This window comes from Chinchilla lanigera, unplaced genomic scaffold (genome assembly GCF_000276665.1).
Source record: "Chinchilla lanigera isolate Chin_1 unplaced genomic scaffold, ChiLan1.0 scaffold00028, whole genome shotgun sequence".
In the NCBI taxonomy this organism is placed as follows: Eukaryota; Metazoa; Chordata; class Mammalia; order Rodentia; family Chinchillidae; genus Chinchilla; species Chinchilla lanigera.
In genome coordinates, this window is record NW_004955429.1 from 23,502,613 (window position 1) to 23,530,145 (window position 27,533).

A 27,533-nucleotide genomic window follows, 5' to 3' on the forward strand; every position below is an offset into this window, starting at 1 on the left:
GTAGATAAAGAGGGGAAAAAAGTTAACAGAGTGAGTTGTGGAAATACTGAGAATGAAGCAGAGAGAGACATGGAGTGAGTGCATTAAACATTCATCTAACTAAAGTTCCAGAGAAAGACAAAATGGGCACACGCAGAAAATGCCTACGAACGTGGCAGGACTGATAAAGACAAGATTCCTCAAATTCCAAGGTACTGCCTAGAGGGAATAAAAAAGGTATTTCCATACAGTCACATTAGAGTGAAATTAGATATAAGACTTTAAAAGCTACTACCAATAAAAGACAAACTACTCTGAGTGAAAATATAATCAGACTGACAGCTAGATTTTCAGCATCAATAATGAAAGCCAGAAAACATAAGAATAAAATCTTTAATGAATCAGGATAAAACAACAAACTGTTAACTTGGACCTACAGATCTATTAAAATATTCTTCAAGAGTCGAGCGTGGTGGTGCACATCTGTAATCCCAGCACTCGGGAGGCTGAGGCAGAAGGATCGTTGTGAGTTCAAGGCCAGCCTGGGCTACGTAAGTGAGTTTAAGGCCAGCCTGAACTGCATAGTGAGACCCTGTCTCAAAGAGAAAGAGAAAAAAAAAAAAAAACAACCTTCAAAAATAGAAGCAAAACAACTTTCCAGACAAACAAAAGATTCTATCATGAACAGACACTCCTAGGAGAATTTAAAAGCACATGCTCAGACAGAAGAAAACATGAAAAAAGTATAATGACAATAAGCGAGGTAAAACAGAAATATGTAACAGCAGAAACACAACATACACAGTTCTTGCTCAGTTTTAAGGAGCAGGAGGGAACTAACAGACTTTGGTAAGCTGGCATGTTCAAACGTCTCAGGGGCACAGCACTACTGAAATTTAGGGCCACAGAATCCCCGCTGAGGAGAGCTGACACGTACTGCTGACCATTCAGCAGCATCTCCAGCCTCTAGATGCCAGTATACGCCTCCTTGTGATGATCAGAAAGTCTCCAAACTTTGTCAAATATCCCAGGAAGGTAAGAACCAGTGCTCTAGGGGAGCCACTAAAATACCAATAATAATGAATGAAATTTGCTTAAAAAGATGTAAACTCTCAAAGAAAGAGAGACAACAGTTTAGCAGATGAACAAAAGTCTCAACTATCCATGGAGAAAAAAGGAAAATCTAAATTGGCAGAGCAAGGGGACTTGGGACAGATAAAACCCAACAAGTTTAAGGAGCAGAATCTGCAAATGGCTCAAGACCTGACAGCATTAGGAATCTCTGGTACTTGGAGGTGAAGGCAGGATACTAAAATAAAGAAGACCAGAACTGCAGAATCACTTTATGCCTGGCCACTAGGCATGTAAACCATACCCCAGCGGAGTATGGAAGTTTATTCTCTCTGAACAGGAAAAAACAGTAAGATCCTCAGTTGAGAGACAACACAATTGGGATGTAAGTGCCAGGGAGAGGGGAGACTAAGGGACCATCTGCAAAATGAAGGTGACACCAAATCCTGACACTCCTTACATTCTGGGAGAAGAGCTGAAGACTGCTATGGACACTGTGATTACTCCACATGAGAAGACTGAAAGGTTCTGATGTTGGAGACTCCGAGTAAGCACCTAACCTAGATTCCCAATCAAGTGAAGTTTAAAATGCCTTGTAACTGAGAACATTATTTCCCACCTAGAATGATATACCCAAGCTTACAATATATTAAATGTGAAAGCAAAACAATGACAATTTCTCACACACACACACACACACACACACACACACACACACACACAGTCTCAATTTTATCTCCCACATGCAATGAAGATGCACTCCAGCCATTTGGAAATAACTATTTTTGTACAATTTATACAGAACTAGAAATAAAAGCTGAGACCTTGAGAGACAAAACACTCTCATCTACTTACTGAAAAAAAGACAACTAACAATCATGTATGTTAAAGGTTTCTGTGTACACTTTTAAATTTTTTATTTGTCTATTGTTCTGCTTTTTCCTTAATTTTCCCAAATTGTAAGATTTTACCTGGATAGTTTGCTTTCAAATCTTCCTAGGTCTACAATTCAAATAAAAATTTCCAAACTGTCTTACTTGAATTAGGTGTGAACATTTTCTCTTTCTTAAGCACTAAAGTAAAAATGTAAGTTAACACCAAACCAAAGCTATAAATAGCCAAGTGGAAAATTGGACAAGAACGGAAATTATTAACTACAAAAAGCTTTTTGATTCTGCTAAAAGCAGGATGTGTTACCTGATTTCGCCAGCTCCTACCCTCCTGGAGCTCTGTGTTTATTTGTACATGCTAACTGCCTCATGTAAGAGCAAGATGTCCCTGGCAGGTGCAAAGGCTCCAGCCCATGAAACAGCAGGACGTCACTCCATTCTACCAATCCTGTCCCTCCCTCCCCATTTCCCCTGCACATCTCAACAGTCCCAAGGCAATTCATCAGACCATGAAATGAGTATTTTTCAAAGTACAATTTGTCAATTCCCTACACCACCCTGCAAGAAGTCTGAGAGAAGGTAAAACTAAAAGGGAGAAAACAGTATAAACACTTCTTAGAGAAAAAAATTATTTTAGAATGAATTATCAAATTTACAGAATGATTCAGTTAAAGCAAAGGAATTCTCATTACTTCCCTTATACAGAAATGTAACATGACCTTGTACCACTGACTGACAAAGAGATAAAACGGAAATACTTGACGGACATGCTAAATCAGTGGAGGACATTGTTTCTATTGTTTGGATGGATCACAAAGTATGTATTTTTTAGAAATAACATTGGTTTATGTGTAGAGTTAGTGTCTTTTAATACAAAAGGAAAGCACAGGCAGTAGACTTTGATCCAGTTCAGGAACCAGTAGGCAAACTACAAAGTTAGGTATTGTCCAAGAGATTAAGAGGTAACTGGCATTAATATAATAAAGCATGGAGAGAATTTCTGGTACAGTATCTCAGAGTCAAGTGTTTTACCATGCTGATACCAAGAAAAGATATTCACTTCTTTGCTTCTTAATAATGACAACTGGGAAGCTCACTGGTTGATTTCTTAGTAATTCATACCTCTTGATCTCCTTGACCGTGGAAATCTTTGCTTATGCTTGCGTCCCGCGCCCATCGGGGTGGTTTCCAAGTCCTTTCCTGTGTTCCGCGGTTATAGTAGAAGCAACGCCCTGAACTATCTTTATGAGTTTCCCATTCTCCATTAATCTGAATTGCTGGACTCCCGGGAAGAGGGGGGAGAGCAGACTGAGATATTTTCAGTTCCTGTAGGTTGGCGTACACAGGAGAATCTGGTCTTCCTTGATTTGGCGGTGTAGTTGCCTGTGAAATAAAAACTTTAAATTTCATATTTAAAATGGCACAACATTTACAAATTAAAATGAAATTAAAGACTTATAAACATATATACTAATTCTCTTAAAAACAGAAAACAAATAAGGATGCGGTGTAGCTCACTGGTACCAGGTCTGGGTTTGATCCCCAGCACTGGGCAAAAAAAAGGAGGAGGAGAAGGAGGAGGAAAATAATGACAAAGAATTTAAAAGAGAAAACAACTGTCAACGAATTTTTAAAAAAACAAAAAAATAAAGCATATATACTCTAAGGAAAATAGATGAAATGTACTGTACATACACATGATATTCTAAAGAAATATTCTCAAGAAATTACTCAAATTTTAATATTCATAGTTTGAATGAAAATGAACAAAAACTTCAAACAGAACCCAAAGTATATTACATACTATCTTCCACTCTAAAAGAATACTCAACTAGGAGCTGTGGGTTCTAGTTCAAGACCTGGCAGTGTAAATTTGCATAACACTGGCAAAGGTTATTTCACCTCTCTGAAAGTGAAATTTCTAATCTCAATAAAAGGAGGAATTGGGCTAAACCAACAAGGTCTTCTTTGGCTCTAAAATTGTATTATTCCAGGTAATTTTGTAAAATATAAAAAGTCTTACACATGGATAGCTCAGTTTTTATTCAAAAAACTATCAAAATAAAGATTTTTATATTCTGAGATCTAACATCCAATCAAAAATTAAGTGAAACATAAAGGAATACTTAAACTAAAAATTTACAAGATTTTATGCTTTACCCATACCCATAAACAAATTAATGTCTACTACTTTCCTTATGAAACTTTAACAGTGATAAAATAATAATTAGTAGTAACTTGCTGATGTATTTATTTAATCTTAACCTACAGTTTTTATTTTCAAGTATCTCACTAGATGTCAGTAATGAGCAAAATTCTCTTCAGATACTGCATAAGGAGACCTTATAGTTTGTGTCTGAATGCCCCCCCAAAGACTCATGCAGTCATGGAGCAGCCTTCTAGAGTTTATGATTGATTCATGCTCCAGTGCTGGGATTACGGGTGTGAGTGCTACACCCGCCCTGGGGCGGACAGTTTGCATACAATGTGAGAGAGGGAGACAGGCTGCTTGCCACCGCTCCTCACTCTTGCTCTTGTTGCTTTTGCTTATGAACGGTTGCCCTCTGCCATGTGGCCCTCTGCCTTGGAGCCAGCCAGGTATGGCCTGAAACCTCCACAAACTGTAAGCTAAATAACCCTTTCCTTCCTTAATTTTGGGTGTCAGGTATATTGTCTCAGCAACGAGAGAAAAGTAACCATGACAGACACTGAAAATTCAATTAAGTTGTCAGAATTCCAGTTGCTGAAGAAAAAACTTCACATTTGAGAAGTGCTCACATTATTTGAATTTCTGTATGTATCTTTCTTTTACAACGGAGTTTCTCAGTCTCAACACCACTGCTTTTAACACAGATGATTCTTGGTTGTGAGGGCTGTCCCACACACTGGGCATTCACTTGCACTCCCACCCTCTGCCCACTTGACAGCAGGGTGTGCGTGTGCACATGCACACAAGCATGCATGCACATGCACAGATGCGCGCGCGCACACACACACACACACACACATCTCTGTTTTGAAAGGTCTCCAGACACTGCCAAATAACTTCTAGGGATAAAAATCCTGAATGAGAGCCACTGCTTTACTATATAAATTCTAGAGCTACATTCAGATGTTCAACTACTTTTGTCATATATCCAGAGTTTCCTAAATGCTTAAAAATACTGTATTTTAATTTGCACTCTGTTTATGTACTACGCTTATTGACTGGCATATGTTGAACCATTCTTGCATCCCTGGAATGAAACCCACTTGATCGTGGTGTATAATCTTTTTGTTGTGCTGCTGAATTTGATTTACAGTATGTTAAGCAAAATAAGTCAGATGCACAAAGATAACTGTATCATCTTCTCATAGGTAGGAACTAAAAAAAGTGTCAACCTGAAAGTAAAACAGTGGTTACTAGGGACTGGTAAGGGTGTGGAATGGAAGGGTACAGGTAACAGGGTAGATGAACAATAGCTGGATATGATCAAGGCACAATTTAAACATCTGAGTATCACAATACATTCCATTAATATGTGTTAATAAATTATTTAAGAAAAAAATAAGCCAGGCATGGTGGTGCACACCTGTAATCCCAGCACTCAGGAGGCTGAAGGAAGAGGATCGCTGTGAGTTTGAGGCCAGCCTGGGCTGCAAAGTGAGTTCAAGGCCAGCCTGAACTGCATAGTGAGACCCTGTCTTAAAAAGATAGATGGACAGGTAGACGGACAGACGGATGGACAAGGAAGGGAGGGAGGGAGGAAAGTAAACGTGAATGGAAATGCGAAATGTTTTTACTGAAATTAAAGTACCTTAACTTCAAAAATAACATTGGTGTATAAAATACTTTTTTTTTTGAGACAGGGTCTTGCTGTGTAGTTCAAGCTGCCTTGAACTCACTATGTAGCCTAAGCTGGCCTTGAACTTGCAGGGATCCCCTGCCTCAACCTCCAGAGTGCAGGGGTTACAGGTGTGCACCACCACACCTGGCTAAAATACATTTCAAAGAGTGTAGATCACAGAATAAACTTTAAAAGAGAAAACAGCAAAAACCCAAAGCACATACACGGTTGTAAAATGTTTACCATTGGTCTTATTACACAAGATGGTTATGTAGGCACTGGATTAAATAATGCAAATTACTGTTTTAAAAAAAAAAAAATTGCTAGCTTCAAATTTAAGACTATCACACCAAACAGAATATTTCCATGAAGAAAAATTTTCCATGGAGACTGATAGCCATTTATTTCTCTGATGGACTAGTTTCACATCCTGGTAAAGTAGCCGTAACAATGGTTTCTGACAAAGACAAGTTCTATTAAGATAAACAATTCTGTACAATAAATCCTTTTTCAAAGCTTTATCTAGAGATTGTTTACTCAACAAGTATCAAAGGAGTCTTACTTTATTCCTGAATCTTGATTAGAACTCTAAGAAAACTAAATGCTAATATACGCGTATAGCCACTTTTTAAATTGTAGACAAATCCTACTCCGTCTTTAAGAAACAACTGCTTCCTGGGGCTGGGGATTTAGCTCAGCGGCAAAAGCGCCTGCCTGGCAAGCGCAAGGTCGTGAGTTTGGTTCCCGGTACCGGAGAAAAACCAAAAAAAAAAAAAAAAGAAAAGAAACAACTGCTTCCTAATTGGCTAAACAGTTCAAATTTAAGCAGTTATTCCAACTGAAAACTGAAATGCTTCACCAGACCATAAGGCTAGAACAATTCTGAAGCAAAAGCAGCAAAGAACTAAAAGAATGAGTACTGTAGGTGTTTTATTTGTAAATACAGATGAAAAATATCCTAAATAAAATATAACCAATCAAATCCCAACAATACAATTAAATAACAAACCAATCAAACCCCAACAATACATTAAATCAAATCCCAACAATACATTAAATAAATCCAGAAGAAGCAGAGTTTTAAAGAAAGACTGTCTTTAGGAAATCTACTTCACAGACATCAAAGAAAACATTTGATAAAATTCAATACAGATTCTGGATAGAACTTCTATCAAGTTAGGATAGGTAATACTTCTCTAATTTGACTTCTAAAAATTATAAATATTTAAGCATCATAGTTAAGGCAGATAAGCACTTTAAGTCAAGAATGATACTCAAGATGCAGTTATCACTGTTTCTATTTGGCACTGTACATGAAGTCCTGAACAATATACGGGCTATGAAAAATGAATTAAACTCCTAAGTATTTAGAAGAAAAAAACCTGACATGTGCTAGAATATTACGGGTGCCAAAAGGAAGAGACCTGTAAACAAGTGAGCAGACCTTTGCAACAAATACATAGGAGCCAGCCAGGTGGAACCGGGGAGGAGGAAGCAGCATGGTGTACAGTCAGGGAAGAGAGATCTAAGGAGCCACAGCCACGGCAAAGAGCCTGTGTACCGTGATAAAAGGCACAGACGCTGCCCAGCTGCTTCTAGGAAACGGTGCAGACGTTACGCCGGGAAGTACATTCTCATCTGAACTTGAGGAAGGAATATAGAGTTTAGAGGGGCACGACTAGAAGCAGAGATCGGTTAGGCAGGTGGGTTGCTCTAGTAGTACAGACGGAAGAGCAACAGGACAAAATGACAGGAACGGAGAAGCAAGAGCCAAGAAGTAATTTAGAAGGTTAAATTCACATAGAGATTATATGTTTGTGCCAAATATGGCTTGTTTTCATGTGAGTATTTCATATTAATTAAAGTCAAGATGAAGAACAGTATGGAAACAGCGGCAGATGAGTTCTACTAGGATATAAACCTTTTTTTAAGAATCCAAGTGGAAATGTTCACAGATTGCTGGATACAGATTCTAAGCTCAGCACAGAAATCAAGGCTAAAACTAAAAATGGAAAAGTTACCAGGATGTAGGTGGGGTCCATAACTTAAAAGAGCATGCAGAATGAGAAGGGGAAGAAAAGAGTAATCGTTCTATGAATGAACAAATGAAAGTAGGGGACTGGGTAGTTCAGTGGTGGGTGTTGGCTTGGCATGGGCAAGGCCCTGGATTCTGTGAGAGGTGGGAATAAAAATCAGTGCAGGGTCTAAGGAGGTAGCTTTGGGGGAGGTGCTGGGGACTAAACACAGGACCTTCGCCCTACCTCCTTCTGTTTTAATTTGGGACATGGTCTTACTAAACTGCTAAGTAGCACGGTAGCTTTTACTGTTATAATTATCACTGCAAATAATTATCACCAAAGAGAAAGCATCCAGCAAAGAAGGCAGAAAAGAGAGTCAGAAACAGGTCTACCAGGAAAAGGCTGTATGGGAAGTCAGGGAGAAGGAAACTCCAAGAAAGGGACAGACAACAGTGCCCCATCCAAAGATTTCAACCCAGGAGCTGAGAACAACAGATTCAACAACTAAGTGACTAAAAAGACTTCAGCTACCAGCCTGAGGGTATAGAATTACTTTCCTGCCAGAAACAACTAAAACAGCAAATAAAATACAGTATTTTCAAACACCCTATAGAGTGAATCCTATCACTCCTACAGTTTTGTCTGTAGATAGTTTTCAGAAATCCGATCACTGAGGTACAACCCAGAGGCTACCCATCTTGGTGCTGAGTGGCCAGGGCAGAATACTTTATCATTTAAAATAACACTGGGGGCTGCTTGCATCGGCATGGGCACATAATCCCAAATCTCCAGAAGCTGAGGCAGGAGGCTAGCTAGAGCTACAGGAGACCCGGTCTCAAACAGCAAACAAAACCACTGGGAGTAATACAAGAAATGAAAATAATTACATAAATCAGCGAATTTTCAAAACAATAAACCAAGAAATATATTTGTGCCAAAATCTAGATACTCAACAGCAATTCTAAGTAGAAGTACAAATAGAAAAGATTTACTGATAATAAGTAAAACTTTAATATTTCTCACCCTTAATGAATTGTTTCATAGATGTTCATCTTAAGTATTACTCATCTGCTGTTAGAAATATTTTTAATAGAAATAATGCTATTTTATGAGCTAATCTCATAATTAAAATTATCTTAAATCTTCAATTTTCAATGTGTGTGAACTCATTATTTTACATAGTATGTACTCTAATCTCTAAAAGAAGTATGTATGTTTATTATCAACTACCCAAATGACTCAGAAATTCCAGAGAAATACCACTGATAGATCAATCAACAATTTCCCGGAAGAATTCCTGAAAATATAAATTCTTCATATAAAAAATACTCAGTATAAAACAGCAAACTATTTTTCATGTGTACAAAACAAGTAATAATAACAAGAATGTTTAAGAAATAATGCACTGTTTTCTCTAGAATATCAGAAATACATTTTTTTAAATGAACACACTAACTGCGGGTGAAAGTAGTATATAACAACTGGCTTACTACTGGTAATTTTACCAGAACCTTTGAAGAAAACAGTTTGGCAAGATGTTTCAAGAACTTCTAAAAATATTATCAGAATCCTTAGCAAAGGGAAGAAAAATCTTAATTACAGAAAAATGCCTTCCTAACAAAGCTGTTTGTTCTAGTGTGATTTAGCATAATCAACTAAAATCCAGCAACACAGAAATAGTTAATTTAGTTAATTTGCCTGTACCAAAAAACTAACTCTATTAGTACTATATCAATATTGAAAAGGCTCAGAATGACAGTTTCAAAATATGATAGCTGGGTGTGGTGGTGCACGCCTATAATCCCAGCACTCAGGAGGCTAAGGCCTCAGGATCACCAAGAGTTTGAGGCCAGCCTGGACTGCATAATGGGTTTAAGGCCAGCTTGAACTACATATCCAGACTCAAGATTCTATCTTGAAAAGGCAAAAAGAAAACCAGAAAAGAGACAGCAATGGTACTAGCACCATACAACGTTTCTCTGAGTTAGTCAGTGAATCATCCATCAGAATCATCTGTGCTCATTAAAATTCCGGAGCCGCGCAGTAACAGAAACAGCCTGGTACTGGCACAGAAACAGACATATAGACCAATGTATAGTGCAGCGGACAAAGAAACAAACCCACACAGCTTAGAACCATCTGATTCTGACAAAGCTGCGCAAAGCACATGTGAGGGAGAAGACGGCCTGTTTTAACAAATACTGTTGGAAAAATGAGTATCCATACACAGGAGATTGAAACTATCTCTTATTCAGCACAAAAAACAACTCAAAATGGATCAAAGACCTTAAGGTTAAGACTGAAACTTCGAAAAAAAAAGACCGAAACTTTGAAACTGCTATTAAAAGGGCTGGAGGGAACCACTTCATAGGCACAGGCAACTTCCTGAATAGGACTACACTAGCACAGGAAATAACAAGAATCCACAAATGGTCTTGCATCAAGGTAAAAAGCTTCTGCACAGTAAAGGAAACAACAGAGTTAAAAGACAGCCCACAGAATGGGACAGAATCCTTGGGGAATATTCCAACAAAGGATTAAAACCCAAAATATGTAAAGACCTAAAAAACTTACTACCAAAAAGCAAATAACCCAATCAATAAATGGGCAAATGAACTGAACATACACTTCTCAAAAGAAGTACAGCCAGGCATGCTGGCTCATACCTGCAATTGGGGCAGTCAGGAGGCTGAGGCAGGAGGATTACAGCAAGTTTAAGGCCAGCCTGAACTACATAGTGAGACCCTGCCTCCAAAAAAGGTACTAACAGCCAATAGTATACGAAAAAATGTTTAACATCGTTAGCCATCAAAGAAATACAAATCAAAACTACAATGAGATCCATCTCACCCTTGTCAAAGGGTTTATCATCAAGAACACAAGAATAGGGGCTGGGGATTTAGCTCAGCGGCAAAAGCGCCTGCCTGGCAAGCGCAAGGTCGTGAGTTCGGTTCCCGGTACCGGAGAAAAACCAAAAAAAAAAAAAAAAAAAAGAACACAAGAATAATAAATGTTAGTGAGGATACAGGGGAAAAAAGAATTCTTCTGCACTGCTAGTAGAAGTGTAAATTTGTATAACTATTATGGAAATCAGTATAAAAGCTTCTTAAAAACTAAAACTGGAAATAGCATAGGATCCAGCTACCCCAATACCAAAGAAACTAAAAGTCAGTACACTGCCAGGCATGGTAGCTCATGTCTGTAATCCCAACACTCAGGAGGCTGAGGCAGGAGGACTGCTGTGAGTTCAAGGCCAGCCTGGGCTACAGTGAGTTCAAGACCATCCTGAACTACATAGTAAGACTGTCTCCAAAAAAAAAAAAGCATACTCTAATACTCTAGAGATGTCTGCACACCCACATCCATTCCATGTTTGCTGTGGCACAACAAAACAGTCATACACAAAAAAATGAAAATTCACAACAGCCAAGCTATGGAATAGCCTAAGCACCTGTCAATAGATGGACAGATAAAACGCAGCCACCTGTGGAGCTTTAGCCACAAAGAACAAAATCATACCATGTGCAGGAAAACGAATGGTGATCATCGTACCAAACAAAATAAGCCGGACTCGGAGGACTACTTCCGGTTTTCTCACATGGAATTAGGGGCGGGGGGACTGAAAGCAGAAGGGAAGACTCTCAGACGAGAGTGGGGAGACGGGGCAGGAAGGATGGAAGCAAGAGGAAGGGGGAGGATCAAAGTGTGTTACACACATGGATGACAATGTAACAGTGTAAGCCGGCATTCACTATAGTTAGCACGCACTAATAAAAGCTAAACAGACTTCTCGAGTCATATCTCAGAATCTGTATTTTTAAGTACCCTATGTACTTAACACTATTTCAAACACTACTGCTGGAAAAACAATGAAAAATCTCATTTTTCTGGGTGGACTTAGGGCAAATTGCTCTCCTGGTCTAATAAATTTTTATCATAGGAAATGTAAATATGTCAAGGCAATTCTTAAGTATTCAGCACAAGTGGTTTCTTACTCTGCAAGTGAGTAAAAGGAAGAAGTGTTAAAATAACCAACAAGGAGTACTTGCAATATATGACTCCAGTGAAAATTTGTTTTTGAACATTTGTAAGAAAAACCTTGTTCATGAACTATCATCAACAAAAATAAACTTCATACTAGAAAACAGCCTTTAAAAGAAGAACAAAAAAGCAAAGTTAATTTTATGAGCTATATCTGTCATTAATTAACAAATGAATTGGGACTAGTACCTCTCTCTGCACATAACCCATTTTATGTTTAAAAAAAGATTTGGCCTGTTCCACTTTATCTATAGATAGACTACAATAATTCACCCATTACTCACAGAGAGGCAAAACCATGGAACCATGTAGATAAGAAGGTAACTTTTTTTTTTTTTTGGTACCAGGAATCCAACTCAGGGCCTTCTGCTTGCCAGGCAGGTGCTTGTGCCGCTGAGCTCTATCCCTAAGAAGGTAACTTTAAACTTAGGTTGTTAACTGAATCCTTACTTTCTTAACACCAAAAAGACTGAGATTTGTCAATATTTATACAGGTAAAAACCTAGGCATAATTTCAAAAATGGCTATAATAAACTTTAGAGAGTGGCAGAATCCATATTACGTAAGCAGCAGCAGCTCCTATTAAACAGCATAGGTTATTCAGTATTAATCAAGGATATCTACATTTATAAATGCAGAATTATTTTACTCAATAGCATACAATGGGATAAATTCCTGCAAGTCAATAACCATCTTTGATTTAGATTTATGGGGAAAAAATATTTCCTAAAGTATGAATCTATCTATTTCTTCTCTCTGTCTGTCTCTGTGTCTTTCTCTCTCTCTCTCTCCCTCTCTGTCTGTCCGTCTCTGTGTGTATCTCTCTCTCTCTCTCTCTCTCTCTCTCTCTCTCTCTCTCTCTCTCTCTCTCTCTGTGAGAACTGAGTCCAGGGCCTAGCACACTCTAAGCAAGGACTCTACACTGTGCTATATACTCAACCCCAAGTTTAGATTATATTTAAAACTGTATTTTAATTTACTCAGGAAAAAAATTTGTGTCCATGTAATTTAGCTGCTTAAACAAGATCAGCTTCATCATAAGTATTTATTATTGTAACACTGGGTAAATTAGCAGCTTAACAATGGACAAAAAAAGAAACAATCAACAAGGCAAGATTCAGTTAAAAGACTAAAATTTGTTTTAGTTTCAAAAATAAAAACTGAGTATCAATTTTAACTACAAAATGTACTTTTCCAGAGGTCAGTTTTTCAATTAAGCCAAACTTACAGGAAAATACTACCACTGTTTAATAATTTTGAAACATAAAAACTTTAGAATTCTAATGTTGGTATCTTAATACACATCCGCACAGTCCCCAAGCCCTGCAGAGTATGCAGTACTTCTACTTTACTTGTTTAACTAATATTTAAATGGTAACTGTGAGCTCAGCAAGAGACAAAAATAGGACAGTCCCTGTCCTTCAGGAGCCAGTAGCCTAGCAGAGAACAGACAAGATTTAGAAGACTCGTGAAAATATTCCAGTGCTGTAGCCAGGGGTTACAGAGATAAATACACAGTGTCCTCTAGAGGCACAACCAAAACAAATGCTGGACATGGAGAAGAGGTGAGACCAGGCATTCGATTAATAGTTCAGACAGAGAGTGGTGCAACTGGTTCTTTAAAGGAGAGTAAGTGTACACTCAGGGAAGTGATAAAAGGCACTGCACACACACCTCACACCTACAGTTCTTACCTGACATAACACAAAGAAATAAACACCCTTCAATAAGGAAGCAAAACTAAGTGAATTCAGTATTCTGATACCCTCAACACACTAAAACTAAGTCTTCAAAATCTAGCATGTATTTTACACTACATTTTAATTCAGGTGCTAAATTTTCATCACAAATATGTATATACAAAATATATATTTTTAAGCAATACAGGGCCTCACACATGCTATGAAACTGCTCCACCAATACACAACACCCCAAGCCTTTTTTAAAAGCTGACACATTGTCTCACTGACTTGTCGAGGCTGGCCTGAAACTCGCAATCCTCCTGCCTCAGCCTCCAAAGTAGCTGCAATCATAGGTGTGCACCATCCATACTGTAAGTACCTGATTAGTATTTGGGTTTCATAAAATTTATAGAATATGCACACTCACATACCAAAATTATTAATATTCTTACCAGTTTTTAATAAATGAACCAAGTATCAGTTTTTAAACTTCACCTTAGAACTTCAGCTCTTCTGTCTCATTCAGCCAGAGTCAGGCGCTCAATAACTACGTGTGACTAGGAGCTACCGGATCAGAGACCACCAAGCTGCAGGATTTGATGCACATACAGCTCCACCCCATCACTCTACAAAATGAGCTGTTTTCTGTTTCGCCCATAACCAAGCCCTCTCGGTGTTAGTTTACCCTGGAGCTCACCTCCCAAGCCCTGGTTTACACTCTGATGACTCTTACATTCTCAGTGACTGCCTTCCCAATCCGGAGTATTTCACGAAATGGAAAGGCAAAGGAGGTAGCTGCTGGAAACTAATACTTACAGAAGGAACCTCACTATTAATTTATAAACGCTCATCCGGATATGTCTGTCACGATGGGTCAGCAAAGCCAACACAATTCTTCAACGGGATGCTATGCTGAGACAGCGGACTCGGCCACCAGCTCACGCTGACGAAGCCCGGGCGGTCATCTGGCGCGCTGCCACTCAGCACTACAAACCCAGGGCCCTGAATGGTAGCGCTATCATCAGCATTCAGGGAGTGACCAAAGAATGCTGTCCTGAAATTTCCAGAGATTAAAAAGTTAACAGTAGAGTCACAAATGAAAATGTGTCTGTGATTACTCACTGAAACCATACACTACATGCTAAGCTGAAGTTGAAGTTTCTGGCAGTATCAAAAATACACCAATTCCTAAAAGATATAAAATGAATACACAGTATGCATTTTACAGTATGCATTGAAAATGTTTTTATCTCCTATTTTCTAAAAACTGAGAAACGTTTTACTTTGTTTTTCAGAAGATGGTGAAATAAATTTTTCAGAAATACTACCTAAAGAAAAGAATTTATAAACTATCACTTCAAACAAACATAACTTCTAAATGGTGTGGCTCTCTAAAGTACCACATGTATTTTTACATTAGGACCTAACACAGTGGCCTGAGTGATCTATTATGTTAATTCTACACTAGGTGTTCACCATCCATATTATAAGTACCTGATTAATATCTGGGTTTCATAAAATTTACAGTAGAATATGTATACATATCAAAATTATTCAATATTCTTACCAGTTTTCTAATAAATGAACCAAGTATCAGTTTTTAAACTTATAAAACTTATCAGTTATAAGCTTTACATATGATTTCAACAATTTTAAAAACCTTGCCTAACACAAAGATGATTTTTCCACCATTTTAGTGGAACTTTTAGACTAAAGCAATACTTCAGTCTTGAATTTCTTAAAAAAATATTCAAAAGGGGTAGACACATGTAAACCTATAAGTATATGTACTCACATACATACTGTATATGCATGAAAGGAACCGACCATATCTTCCATGTGTAACTTTTTTTTTTTTTTTTTTTTGAGATAGGGTCTCAGTATGCAGTTCTGGCTGGCCTTGAACTCACTATGTAACCCAGGCTGGCCTCGAACTCATGGTGATCCTCCTGCCTCAGCCTCCTGAGTGCTAACATTACAGGCGTGGGTGCCACCATGCCTGGTTTATAACTTATTTCTGAGTGACAGAATTATGACTGGGTTTTTATGTTTGTTTGCTTGCTTGCTTTGCTTTTGTTTATCTGTGTTTTTGTTTATTCTACAAGAAACACATTTATTTTGACAGATTTAGAAAAGAAAAATGAAACATTTGTGAAAAAGGCCATTCATTTTGTACGCATTTAACAATTTTGGACAGATCTTTAGGAAGTGCTATGGCTAAATTATAAAGGCACAGAACACAGGCTAGAATCCATGGAGCTCAATACTCAAAACTTTTAAGTTTACCTGGAAAATCTAGAATAAAAAAGAAGGAAATATCTGTTGGAGAGCACAGATATTTCAGTTTCATTCTAACCCAGAAATGTAGTCTATGAGCTTAGAATCATAACCCCATTACAAGCTTTCGATCCCATTCGCAAGTTCTCCAAACGGCTAATGGGAACACAGGGTGGAGAAAGGCAGGGAGGGTGACAAGGGGCAGGACTGTCCCAGGACGGCAGCAAGCCAAAACCTGGCACTTCCTTGACAGAGCAGCTCGTCTGAAGTCTCACAGGCTGAAGCTTGCCTGCTTACCATTCCCATTCTCTCCTTGAACTGTGTTTAAATATACATAAAAGCTACCTTTGCAACATTTTCAGGTGCACAGCTCAGCTGTTACACACCCTTCCTGCCGTCCCCCTCCAGAACAGCACCGTGACTCCCACCAGCCCTCCTCCCAGCCCCTGGCTGATCTACACTGTCCCGTGGATCTGACTGTTCTCGCCACTCTCTATGAGGAAAGCCACAGGACATGCCCTTTTGCGGCGGGCTTGCTTCACCTAGAGTGATGACCTCCAGACTGACCCACGCTACAGCATGTTAGATGGCATTCCACCTCACACATGTGCCATTTGTCTACTCGTTCACCCATGCGTGGACACTTGGATTGCTTCTCCCTTTCTGGTTACTGCAAATAATGCCACTGTGAACACAAGTGAACAAATACCCGTTTAAGTCCCTACTTTCAGTTCTTCTGCATATAGACTCAGATCCTTCTCTTTTGAAAACTACTCAAATAAAACTTCCCTTTAACTCTAAAGGGAACATTAAAAAATAACACTAGTACTTCAAATGCAGAAGGAATTCCAGTGAGCACAACTTTGTCTTTATATTCTATTTTACTGACTATGGTGCTAACACAAAAATTACAAACATAGCAATAATCATACAGTAGGATCAAGTGACTGAGAGCAACCCTACCATACCATTTTTCTAATTATACGTTACTACCGGAACATGACTGACATTTACCAGTTCTCATTTAAGTCTTTAAAAAGTTTAACAGTAACAACAACAAAAAATCACACTCCTTCCTTGCCTGTATGTAAACAGCTAGTTGCCAGTAAGTTACTGAATAAACATTATTTTTCTCATTTAAGTTACATTAACAAAATTGTTAATGAACATTAAAAATGAGAATTTCCTACAAAAACAAACTCTAATCTATAAGTTACATTACTCGAGTGTTTAGCAATATCATCCACATGATGTGGGTGCTTAACAGTTTTTCTCAAAGTAAGCCTTCCTAAACAAGGGAAGAAGCCAGTTAAGATGGCACAGGCCTACAGTCCTAGCACTCAGGATGATGAGGCAGGAGAATCTCCGCTGAGTTCAAAGCCAGCCTGGGATACATAGTAAGTTCCAGACCAGTCTAAAAACTACACAGCATGTCACATATGGTGATGCATGCCCTTGGGAAGCTGAGGCAGGAGGATCACCATGAGTACTAGGTCAGTCCGGAATACAAAATGAGACTCTATCTCAAAACAAAAAAAAACACTCCATATCAAGACACTGTCTCAAACTAAATTAAAATAAGGAAAATCTGGTATGACTGAGGAAAATACACAGCAATTAATCAATTTTTAAAATCATACTTTCCTGACTAGAAAATTGAGACATCTGGCTGCATAAAACGTCCTAAGTATTCTACTTTAAATACTACTTTACATATAAAAGTAATATATTTTTTAAAAGATTAAAAATAAAAAATAGGATTAAAAAAAAAGAAAAAAATTCCAGAAGCCCACCACTCTAAGTGTAAATCCTACTGAAATGAAGTTGTAATTGTAGTAAGTTCAGACCATGACCTTTTCATAGAAAATGTAACTTTCAAACATTCTGCACTCTAGAACTTCACATGGATACTGTGGAAGTTCCTTTCATATGTAAAATCTGAAGTCTCTTAACAGTTGATCAACTTCTTGAGCTATCAGTGCAACACTTCGGTTTCAGAAGCCTCAGCTATTACCGATCTGTACAGCAGTGCTTCCGAATTTTGTATGTGAATATTTTATTGTTTTTTATATTTACTAAAATGAGGCCAGCCGAGTGTGGTGGCGCATGCCTGTAGTCCCAGTACTTCAGAGGCTGAGGGAGGAAGACTGCCTTGAGCTCGAGGCCAGTCTGAACTACACAGCAAGACGCTGTCTCAAAAAACTAAAATAAAATAAAATGAAATAAGGCCAAATGTGGGGGGAAGAGTGTAGCATTCCCTTACTGTACAGGGATAAGATATGGTATAAATCAGCCTGCTGCCCGCTTTGTTAAAGTTTTACTGAAATACAGCCATGTTCATTTATTCCCACACTAAGGCTGCGTTTACAGTACAACAACAGAGCTGACTAAATTTACTTCCACAATAAAATTCTAGTAAAGCACAGCATGGTGGCACACGCCTGAACCTCAGCACTCAGGAGACTGAGGAGGCTGAGGCCGGAGGACTGCTGAGCGCTGAAGGCCAGCCTGTGCTACACAGCTCCACCTGTGCCCACTAGTTCAAGGTCAGCTTGGACTACACAGCTAAATGCTGTCTCAGAATGAAATGAAATCGTCCTTGTATAACCTACACCTCAGAAAGGATAAATAGTACATGTGATCTTCAGTTGGGCAAAATCAAAGCTTAGGTCAAAGTTTCACTTTTACATTCCCAGCGAGTTACAACAGATTTTTAAAAATTTATGTGCAAGTTTTAAAATCTTAACAGGCAAGAATATTTGACTTGTTTAATGACCACAAAGAACCTGAGTGATTTTCTTTAAAAATGGAGAATTTTATTTTTAAAACATCACTGTATATACTTGTTCCTTGCCCAAGTCAAAGACACAGAAAAACTGAACACAGAATGTCTACCTTTAATAATGTGTTTTAGCTGTCACTCTAGAGACTAAGGCAGAAAGACCTCAAGTTTGAGCCCAGGCTGGTAAATTTCGTGAAACCCTGTCTCAAAATAAAAACAAGCTGAGGATGTAGCTCAGTGTGAAGATCCTGGGTCCAATCCCCAGTACTACCAAAAATAAAAATAAGAAATTTATTGAATTATTTAACTTAATTCAACTGATTCTTCCCTACATATTTTTCCTAGCTTCAACTCTTGTGTCATCCTGTCCACTGTCTCCTTCTAGTAATTACCCATATCCCACCAAATCATGTAATATGTTCATAGTTGGCTCTAGTTTAAAAACAATACAAAAGTCAACACAGACTAGAGACCAGGCTGAGACCAGCTGACCAGTTTTTAAATCAGATAAATCTGTAGGTAAAGTCACAGCCTATATTACCCTAACCTAGTGGAATACGTAGCCAATACAGCTCTTTGACAGCTATAAGTGACATAGCTATAGTGATACACTCTCCTACAAGATTTCTGGTCATCCTTACTATCAACCTTTGATAATCCCAGTCAGTGGGATTGCTTACTTAGATAAAAACTTTTCTTACAGAGTTAAGGGGAAGCAATCAAAATAATATACTATTCCATCCAGGTATTTCGGATTGATTCCTAAGTATGCTTCTGTTAAAAGCTGGACTCTTCAGCTCCACACGGTAGTACATGCCCATAATCCCAGCACTTGGGAGGCTGAGGCAGGATGATTGCCATGAGTTCAAAACCAGCCTGAGTTACACAGTGAGTTAAAGCCAGCCTGAACTACATAGCAAAACGCTGTCTCAACAATAACAACCACAAAAATTACACAGAAGTTAGCTTCTTTGCTCTGCATCACATCCCCACACCCAGACAGTACAAGGTACCAGGCTGGTGTCCAACAAACATTTAACACGTGCATGCAGGCATAAATTCCTTAAATCTGAACTTAGCTTTTTATTTTGTTTCTTCATGTTAGTGTTTTCCTTTCCAAATAACAGAGTGATGAAAATATTTAACAAATATGTATGAAAGAAAGTTACAGTCCTCTTAAATCCTTTAGTTCAAGCTTTCAAAATTTTGTTTCATATGGGTTCAAAATTTTGTTTCATATGGGTTATATTTTCTGAAATATAAAGAAGACACTATAAATTCTATTTTCAAACACCCTGCTTGTTAGGGCCTCAGAAAAATAACTACATAGACAATATAATCTCACATCAGGCAAAATAACCAAATCCTCAGTAATTAAGCTCCATCTTTACCACTTCATACAGATAATTATATTTCTATAACTTTTACATTCATATAATCACCTGTTAAATAAATTCTACTTCTCTTAAGTAAATGTTAAAAAAGGCTTTCACTGTTTTTCCTTTCTTCTATTTTTAGTGAAAATGAGATCAAAATAACAAGTATCCATATATAACGAGAGACAGTTTATACAGGGTGCAAGTATACAGTATACAGTATATGAGTGTTTATACAGTATATGAGTCAGGCATTCGTTTTGGAACTTCTATTGATGTATTTAATCCTCATCAAAATTATCTGACCATTTTTCCCATTTCATAGATGGGAAAACAGTTCCAGAAAAGTTTACTTAGCCTCTTTAATATGCGTCTTCATGAGGGAGCTGCTGAACCAAGATTCAAAACCAGAGCTATTTGATTCCAAAGTCCAAGTAATGGCTTATTACTCACTACCATTGTTGTCCCTACCAAACAGAAGTATTAGTAATCATATCTTTAAGCTTGTTTTAAAAAAATGCTTTTCTGGGCTGGGCATTGGGAGGCTAAGGCAGGAGGACTGCCACAAGTTTGAGGTCAGCCGGGGCTACACAGTGAGTTCAAGGCCAGCCTGAACTACAAAGTGAGACCCTTTCTCAAAAAAAAAAAAAAAATAAATAAACCCTCTGTTACCACAGGGTAAAACGTTCCCACGTACTGTGTGAGAACTGGTACATACTCTCTCCCTATAGCTACAAATAGAAAAACACTAACAAGAAACATTCAGGTGCTACACCATGTCACTTAACTTTGCTTATCTTTTATTAAGACTGGAGGAGACTTCTAATTTTTCTTTAGAAAACATGCCTGACAGTGCAGGTAACCAACAGGTATCCCAAACAACCCAACAGTGGCCTCCTTCCTGTGACCACAGCAACCGCACAGGCCAGCTTAAATTTCAAACATTCCCTCTGCTGTCCCAGAGGGCTCACATCTATGACACTTCCACAAATCCAAGCTAAAAATCTATTTTCTAACATGTAGTTTCTAACTTTCTAATTAATTTTGCTATGCAAAACAAAAACAGGCTGATTAAGACTACAAAAGTGCATCTACTAAGAACAGATGACTTAGGTATGATGACACATGCCTGCCATTTCAGCACTCAGGGAGACTGAGGCAAGACGAACAGACAGACATTCAAGGGTGGGCTAGGCAACCTCCTGACTTAGTGAGAACCTTTCTCAAAATCAAAAATAAACAAATAAATACAAGGGCTGGGGATGCAGCTCAATGTAAAGGCCCTGAGTTCAAGCCTTGGTATGGGGGTGAGGGGGCGGGCGGAGTAGAAGAGAGAAAGAAGAAAAAGAGCCAGGTGCCGTGGCGCACGCCTGTAAGCCCAGCACTCAGGAAGCTGAGGCAGGAGGATCACTGCAAGTTCGAGGCCAGCCTGAACGACATAGTGAGCTCAAGACCAGCTTGAACTACAAAATGAGATCCTGGAGAAGGGAGAGGGAAGAGAGGAGAGAGGAATGGAGGGAAGGGAAGAGAAGAGAAGAGATGATCCAATACAAAGAGACACCCAATTTAAATGCCTGTATCAGGCATCAGCAGAAGGCAAATAATTCTCAGGGTTAATTTCCGTTGACTCTGGTACTATAAAGTATGAAAGACAATCACTGGGAAATTATACAAGTAATTGCCAAGACACACCTGCCAATTTTTTTTTTTTTGGTACTGGGAGTCGAACTCTGGACCTTGAGCTTGCCAGGCAGGTGCTTATGCCATTGAGCATACTCCCAGACCCCCAATTTATTTTTTAAAATAAGCTTCAAACACATTTCTGACTATATCACTAGACCTCTCTCTGCTCCAGTACAGTAAGGGACAGGACCCCAGGCCAATCCACATCCCCTCGATTACAGTTTCTCAAACACAGGGGGAGGCAGAACAAGTTTTGCAGCACACAGAGCACACCGCTAGATGACAGGCTCGGGTGCTTCACATTTTAATTAGCGCTGCTTTCTGTGAAGAGGCCACTAGCTAGAAAGATAAAGAAAGGCTGGAAGTGAGCTCTGGCTCTGACTAAAAAGCCAAGGATGAGATGTCAAATTTAGACGTTCAGAGTGGCCAAATTAGAATTAATTCTGCAACCGAAGGCACTTCAAATGTCAGAAATAATAAGCCCTTTAAGAGCTCATATGGGAAAGGAAACAAGGCTTTTGTTTAGGTGAATTTTTTCCTATCAGATGAAAGATCATAGTAGTCAAGAAAGTACCTAACCGAAACTGCTAACTAGACTTTTTTCAGAATTTCCATGTTAAGAATAAGGCAAAATGACACCTTTTGGTGTTTTTTCTTCAAAAGTAACATCAAGAATGCCCTTGAAGACACTACAAACTAACAAATACGATACTCTATAAGGAGAACTAACGGTAAAAATAAAGACTACAGTCGAGCACAGTGGCACACACCTGTAATCACACTACATTTAGAGGCTGAAGCAGGAGGACTGCAAATTCAAGCGCAGCTTGGGCAATTTAACAACTTCGTGAGATTGTCTCAAAGTAAGTACAAGAAGGGGTAGGAATGCAGCTCACGGCAAAGGCCCTGAGTGTGATACTCAGGGGGAAAAAAAAGACCACAAAAGTCTGATTCTTGAAACAAAGGCTCAATAATCTTTCATATACACTACACGTCTACTAATACTCGAAAGTGGACTCAACCACAGGAATCTACGAACGCTGAGGGCAGAAGCTCGACAGCAGTGGCTCTTAACATGCCTGTTACACATAACACACTACCAAGAAGCCAAGCTCAGAAATATTTCTAACTCTAATTTTACTATGGAAAACAAAGCAGGATAATTTACAGTGCAAAAGAGTGTTCTACTAGGAAACAGACTAATAAGCCTACAGACATTGGGTATCTCTGTCTTGTTAGTGGAAATACAATTAGGGAAAAAAATCCATTCCCCAAGAAAACTGATTTGAGGTTTCACTGCATTACAATATACTCCCTTCTGCCAGGCAGGGCAGTGCACTCTGTAATCCCAGCACTCTGGACACTGAGGCAAAAAGATCAAAGCCAGCCCCAGCTAGATAGCAAGTTTCAGGCTAGCCTGAACTACTCTGTGAGACTCTGAGGAAGGAGGGAAGAAAAGGAAGAAGGGAAAGAAATATTTACTTCCTTCTACAATAGGAACTGTAACACACTGATGAAAAACTGAGGAGGACACGGAAACAAGAGATCTCTGCTTTCATGGGTCAAGACAACCGATATTGTTACAATGTCCACACACCTGAAAGTAATTTACAGATTCAATGCAATCCCTATGAAAATACCAAAGACGTTCTTCAAAGAACTAGGGAACAGAGGATCATAAAATTCTTATGGAACCACAAAATACCTCCAAACAGCCAAAACAATCTTAAGCAAAAGAGAAGTAAAAATAAAGCAGGGGCTCTATACCTCAAGTCTGACTTCAAATATGTACTACAAAGCTGAGTCACTAAAGCACCATACAGTGGCATAAAAAGGGACTCGGACCCGTGGAACAGCACAGAGAGCTGTGACCAAGTAGGCAAAGGACAGCCTCTTCAAACCAGTGCTGGGAAAACTGGAACCCATGTGCAGAGGAGTAACCCTAGACGCCTACCTCTTACCAGTTACACGTAGCAACTCCAAGTAGGTTAAAGGCTTGTAAGACCCAAAACTGTGAAACTAGTGGAAGAAAGCATGGGGAAGCTACTTACGGATACTGGAATGAGCAAGGATTGTTTCAGATGAGGTCCAAAAGCAAAGGACACTAAAGCAAAAATAGGAAATGGCATTACATCAAATTAAAATTGCTTTGCACAGCAAAGGAAATAATCAAGCAGACCTACAGAATGGAAGAAAATATTTGCAAACTACATCTGACAAGAATATTTACATTAAAAAAAAGTTTAGAATATTTAAAAATGCAAGTGCAAAAACAAAACAAAATAACTTTTTCTGGTATTAGTTCAGGTTGGCCTTGGATTCACAATGCATCCCAGTGCAGGCCTCGAAGTCACGGGGACCCTCCATTACCCCGACTCAGCCTCCTGAGTACTGGAACTACAGGCGTGCACCACCTGGCAGTATCAATCCTTACGTCGAGGTACTGAAAACCAGTTCTATCACTAATTAATGGATTTCTCACACTGCATATTATGTTCAGGGAAGAACCAATATAGTAGGTAGATTATTTTCTTAAGCTTTCTGTTTTCCAACTTCTGCACAAAACATACTAATCTGACCAAAAACTAGAGGAAAACTTTTCTTCCTCTTTCCATCCTTATTAGAGACATAAGTCTCACTTCTTGTCATTCTATTTTTATATATCCAGGGTTTTCACATCTTGCAACAGCATGTTTTCACATTGTACTTTTCATATGGGAATGTGACTTTCTATATCATAATCTTTATATAATTACAAGTTATTCCTAAGCAAAAAAAAAAATCCAGTACTTAAATGTTATTATAGTTCATACTATTACATATATGTGTACACTAAGAAAATTAAATTCAATTTATGGCAGAAAAACCACTAAACCACTTCGTATATTGACTGACATGGATTTTTAATAAGAATTCACCTGGGAGGAGAAGCAGCTCATTGGTAGAGCCCTAGACTAGCACGCTTGGGCCCTAGGTTCAGTCCCCGATGCTGATGGGGAGAAATATACATACATCCCAACTGCCTCTGCAACAGCGAAGGAGTTGTATGGGGCCACTCTGCTCTCTCTCATGGTGGCCCACTCTCACCCTTCAAGATGTACCTTTCCTACTTGTGTTTGGCCTAGGCTCGTTCTGCAGAGCCGGTTTCTTTTCCAACTTCTAAGAAAACTCTGCCATCAAAAAAAAAAGAGTTAATGGTCAAGTTTCAAAGTATTTCAGCACATTTTAAAATACTTAAAAATTTTTATTATCATCAACCATTAAACCACTAATATTTACTCCAAACCTACTCCAGGCCCTCATCAAATGTGATTTTCATCTAAATGTAGACCCTTTCACAAAACAGCAGTCTTTCTGGTCCTAGAGCTGCTTTAGCTGTTTGCTTTGTTTCTGTTTTTGTTCGTTTTCTCCTGTTTTCTTCGGTGACTCCAGAGCTGCACCTCCAGCCCCACCTCCTTTCACTCTTGAGCACCACTCAGGACCCCAAAGAGTTTTTATCTATGTGGGTTATACTGCTGATATTCAAAGTCAGAAATCAAAAACCTAAAAATTAATTTATATGCCCATTACACGTCAAAATAACAATACTTTTATTTTACAAATGGTAGTATCTTCCTAAAAATAGTGTGAAAAAGGTGGTGTTAAGATTTTTACCCATCTCTTAGTGCTTACACTCTCAGAGCTGCTTCAATATTCCATCTACTGCAAATGTTTCTGGGGTTGAAATACATAAACAAGTAATGAAAAGGGTATTTTAATAGCCTTTTCATATAATTGTGAGTAATCTTTGATGCTCCACCAAAATTCAAGTCATAGCTTCTTCAAAATTAGTTGCAAAGTGGAACCTAAAATCAAAACAATATTTATTCTTTGTCACATTAAAATCTAAGTACAGGCCATTTTTTAGAAAATTCACTCAAGTCACTGTTGTTGAAACATTTCATTATACAATAACAAAAACAAAACAACAAAAGAAATTTATGTTACCACTGCTTTCATCAAAACTCTGCTGGGTGTGGCAGTCCATACCTATAATGCCAGCATCTGGGAAGCTGAGGCAGGAGGATCACTGTGAGTTTAAGGCCACGTAGGTTACATAGTGAATTCAAGGCCAGCCTGAACTACTTAGCAAGACCTTCTTTCAAAAAACTGAGAAAGAGAAAGAAAGGAAGGAAGGAAGGAAGAAAGGAAGGACAGAGAAGGGGAGGGGAAGGGAAGAGATGAAGGGGAAGAGGGGGGAGGGGAGAAAGGTGTGTGCTAATATTGTTTGGACAACTGAATGCCCACATCTTGTACTCTGAGTAACTAATTTAAAGATAACAATATGCAATGTATTAACCTCCTATTATCTAGTTTTGAAATTTTATTTTTTCTCTTTAAAATAAAAAAACTGAAGAAAGTTGTAAGCCCACAGTAATAAACACAAGTTTTCAAAATTCTGTGTTTCATGCAAATGTTTCAATCATATCATTTGTAACAAAATTTAATTATTGTCTTTAAGTGAAGAACTTACTTTGTTATGATACTCTACACAAAGATCCCAAAACCTCCACCAAAAGACTTCCAAAATTAATAACCAAAGTCAGTAGCATAGCAGGATATAAACTTAATATGCTAAACATCAATAGCATTCATGTATATCAATAATAAACTCACTAAGAGAGAAATTAGGGAAACCACACTTTTCACAACAGCATCAAGAAAAATAAAATACTTAGGAATCAACCTAACAAAGGAAGTGAAAGACCTATATACTAAAAACTACAGGATTCTGAAAAAGAAGATTGAAGAGGATATTAGAAAATGGAAAGATATCCCTTGTTCTCGGGTAGGAAGAACCAATATAGTGAAAATGGCCATATTTCCAAAACTTTCATACAGACTTAATACAACCCTGATCAAAATACCAATAGCACACTGCACAGTAAACAATCCTAGAGGAAACATCTGTAAAGTTCACATGGAACTAGAAGAGATCTAAAATAGCAAAAGCAGTTCTGGGCTACAAAGGCAAGACAGGAGGCATCAGACTCTGCTTTGAAGTTACACTACAAAGTTACCACAATAAAAACAGCATGGTACTGACAAGAAAAAAAAACTCAAACCCACTTATCAACAGAACAGAATAAGAGATGCAGAAATAACTCCAAGCACACCCAGCCAGCCACCTCACCTTTGACAAAGGGGCCAAGTACCTTCACTGGAGGAAGGATAGCATCTTTAATAAGGGTGCTGGGAAAACTGGCTTTCCACACGCCAGAAACTGAACCTAGACCCGTATCTTTCCATTAGTTCACTCAAAGGAACAATCAGTGCTTATATTATTTGATCAATTTTGCATGCCTGTATCTGGTAACCTAAGCAACTACTTTAAAGACAACAACATGCAATATAATAACCATTGTTAATTGCCTATCATCTTGCTTTGAAATTGTGTATCATTTTTGGTTTTTTATTCTCTTTAAAATAAAATAAAAAATCAATCAAAGATCTAAATATTAAAACAGAAACACTAAATCTGCTGGAAGATAGAACAGGTAAAACTCTTGAAGACATAGATAATAGGCAAAGACTTTATGAATAAAAACCCTGATTACACAGGAAATATTACAAATAATCAACAACTGGGATCACATCAAATTAAAAAGCTTTTGCACAGCAAAAAAAACCACCAACAGAGTGAAGAGACAACCTGCAGAATGGGAAAATACTTTTTCCAGTTACTCCTGAGACAGAGGCCTAACATCTAAAATATATAAAGAACTCAAAAAAACAGGCACCCTCCCCATCTAATTTAAAGACCCAATCCAAAACTGGGCATCTGAAATGAAAAGACACTTCTCAGATGAAGAAGTAGAAACAGCAAATAAATGTACTTAAAAATGCTCAACATCACTGGTCATTTGA

The 27,533-nt window shown here is 38.3% G+C and overlaps 1 protein-coding gene across 5 annotated transcripts in view; it reads right to left on the minus strand.

Annotated features, from left to right (window-relative positions):
- The window catches only part of Arhgap12 (Rho GTPase activating protein 12), a 108,069-nt gene that overhangs the window by 49,733 nt on the left and 30,803 nt on the right, over positions 1–27,533 (minus strand). For 2 of the 5 annotated variants that reach the window (XM_013515444.1, XM_013515443.1), the window contains exon 2: positions 3,063–3,323. The exons of the other annotated variants lie outside the window; for them this stretch is intronic. In XM_013515444.1, coding sequence (XP_013370898.1) covers positions 3,063–3,323 — 261 coding nt within the window. The remainder of the gene's footprint in view (positions 1–3,062; positions 3,324–27,533) is intronic. 5 annotated transcript variants of the gene reach the window in all.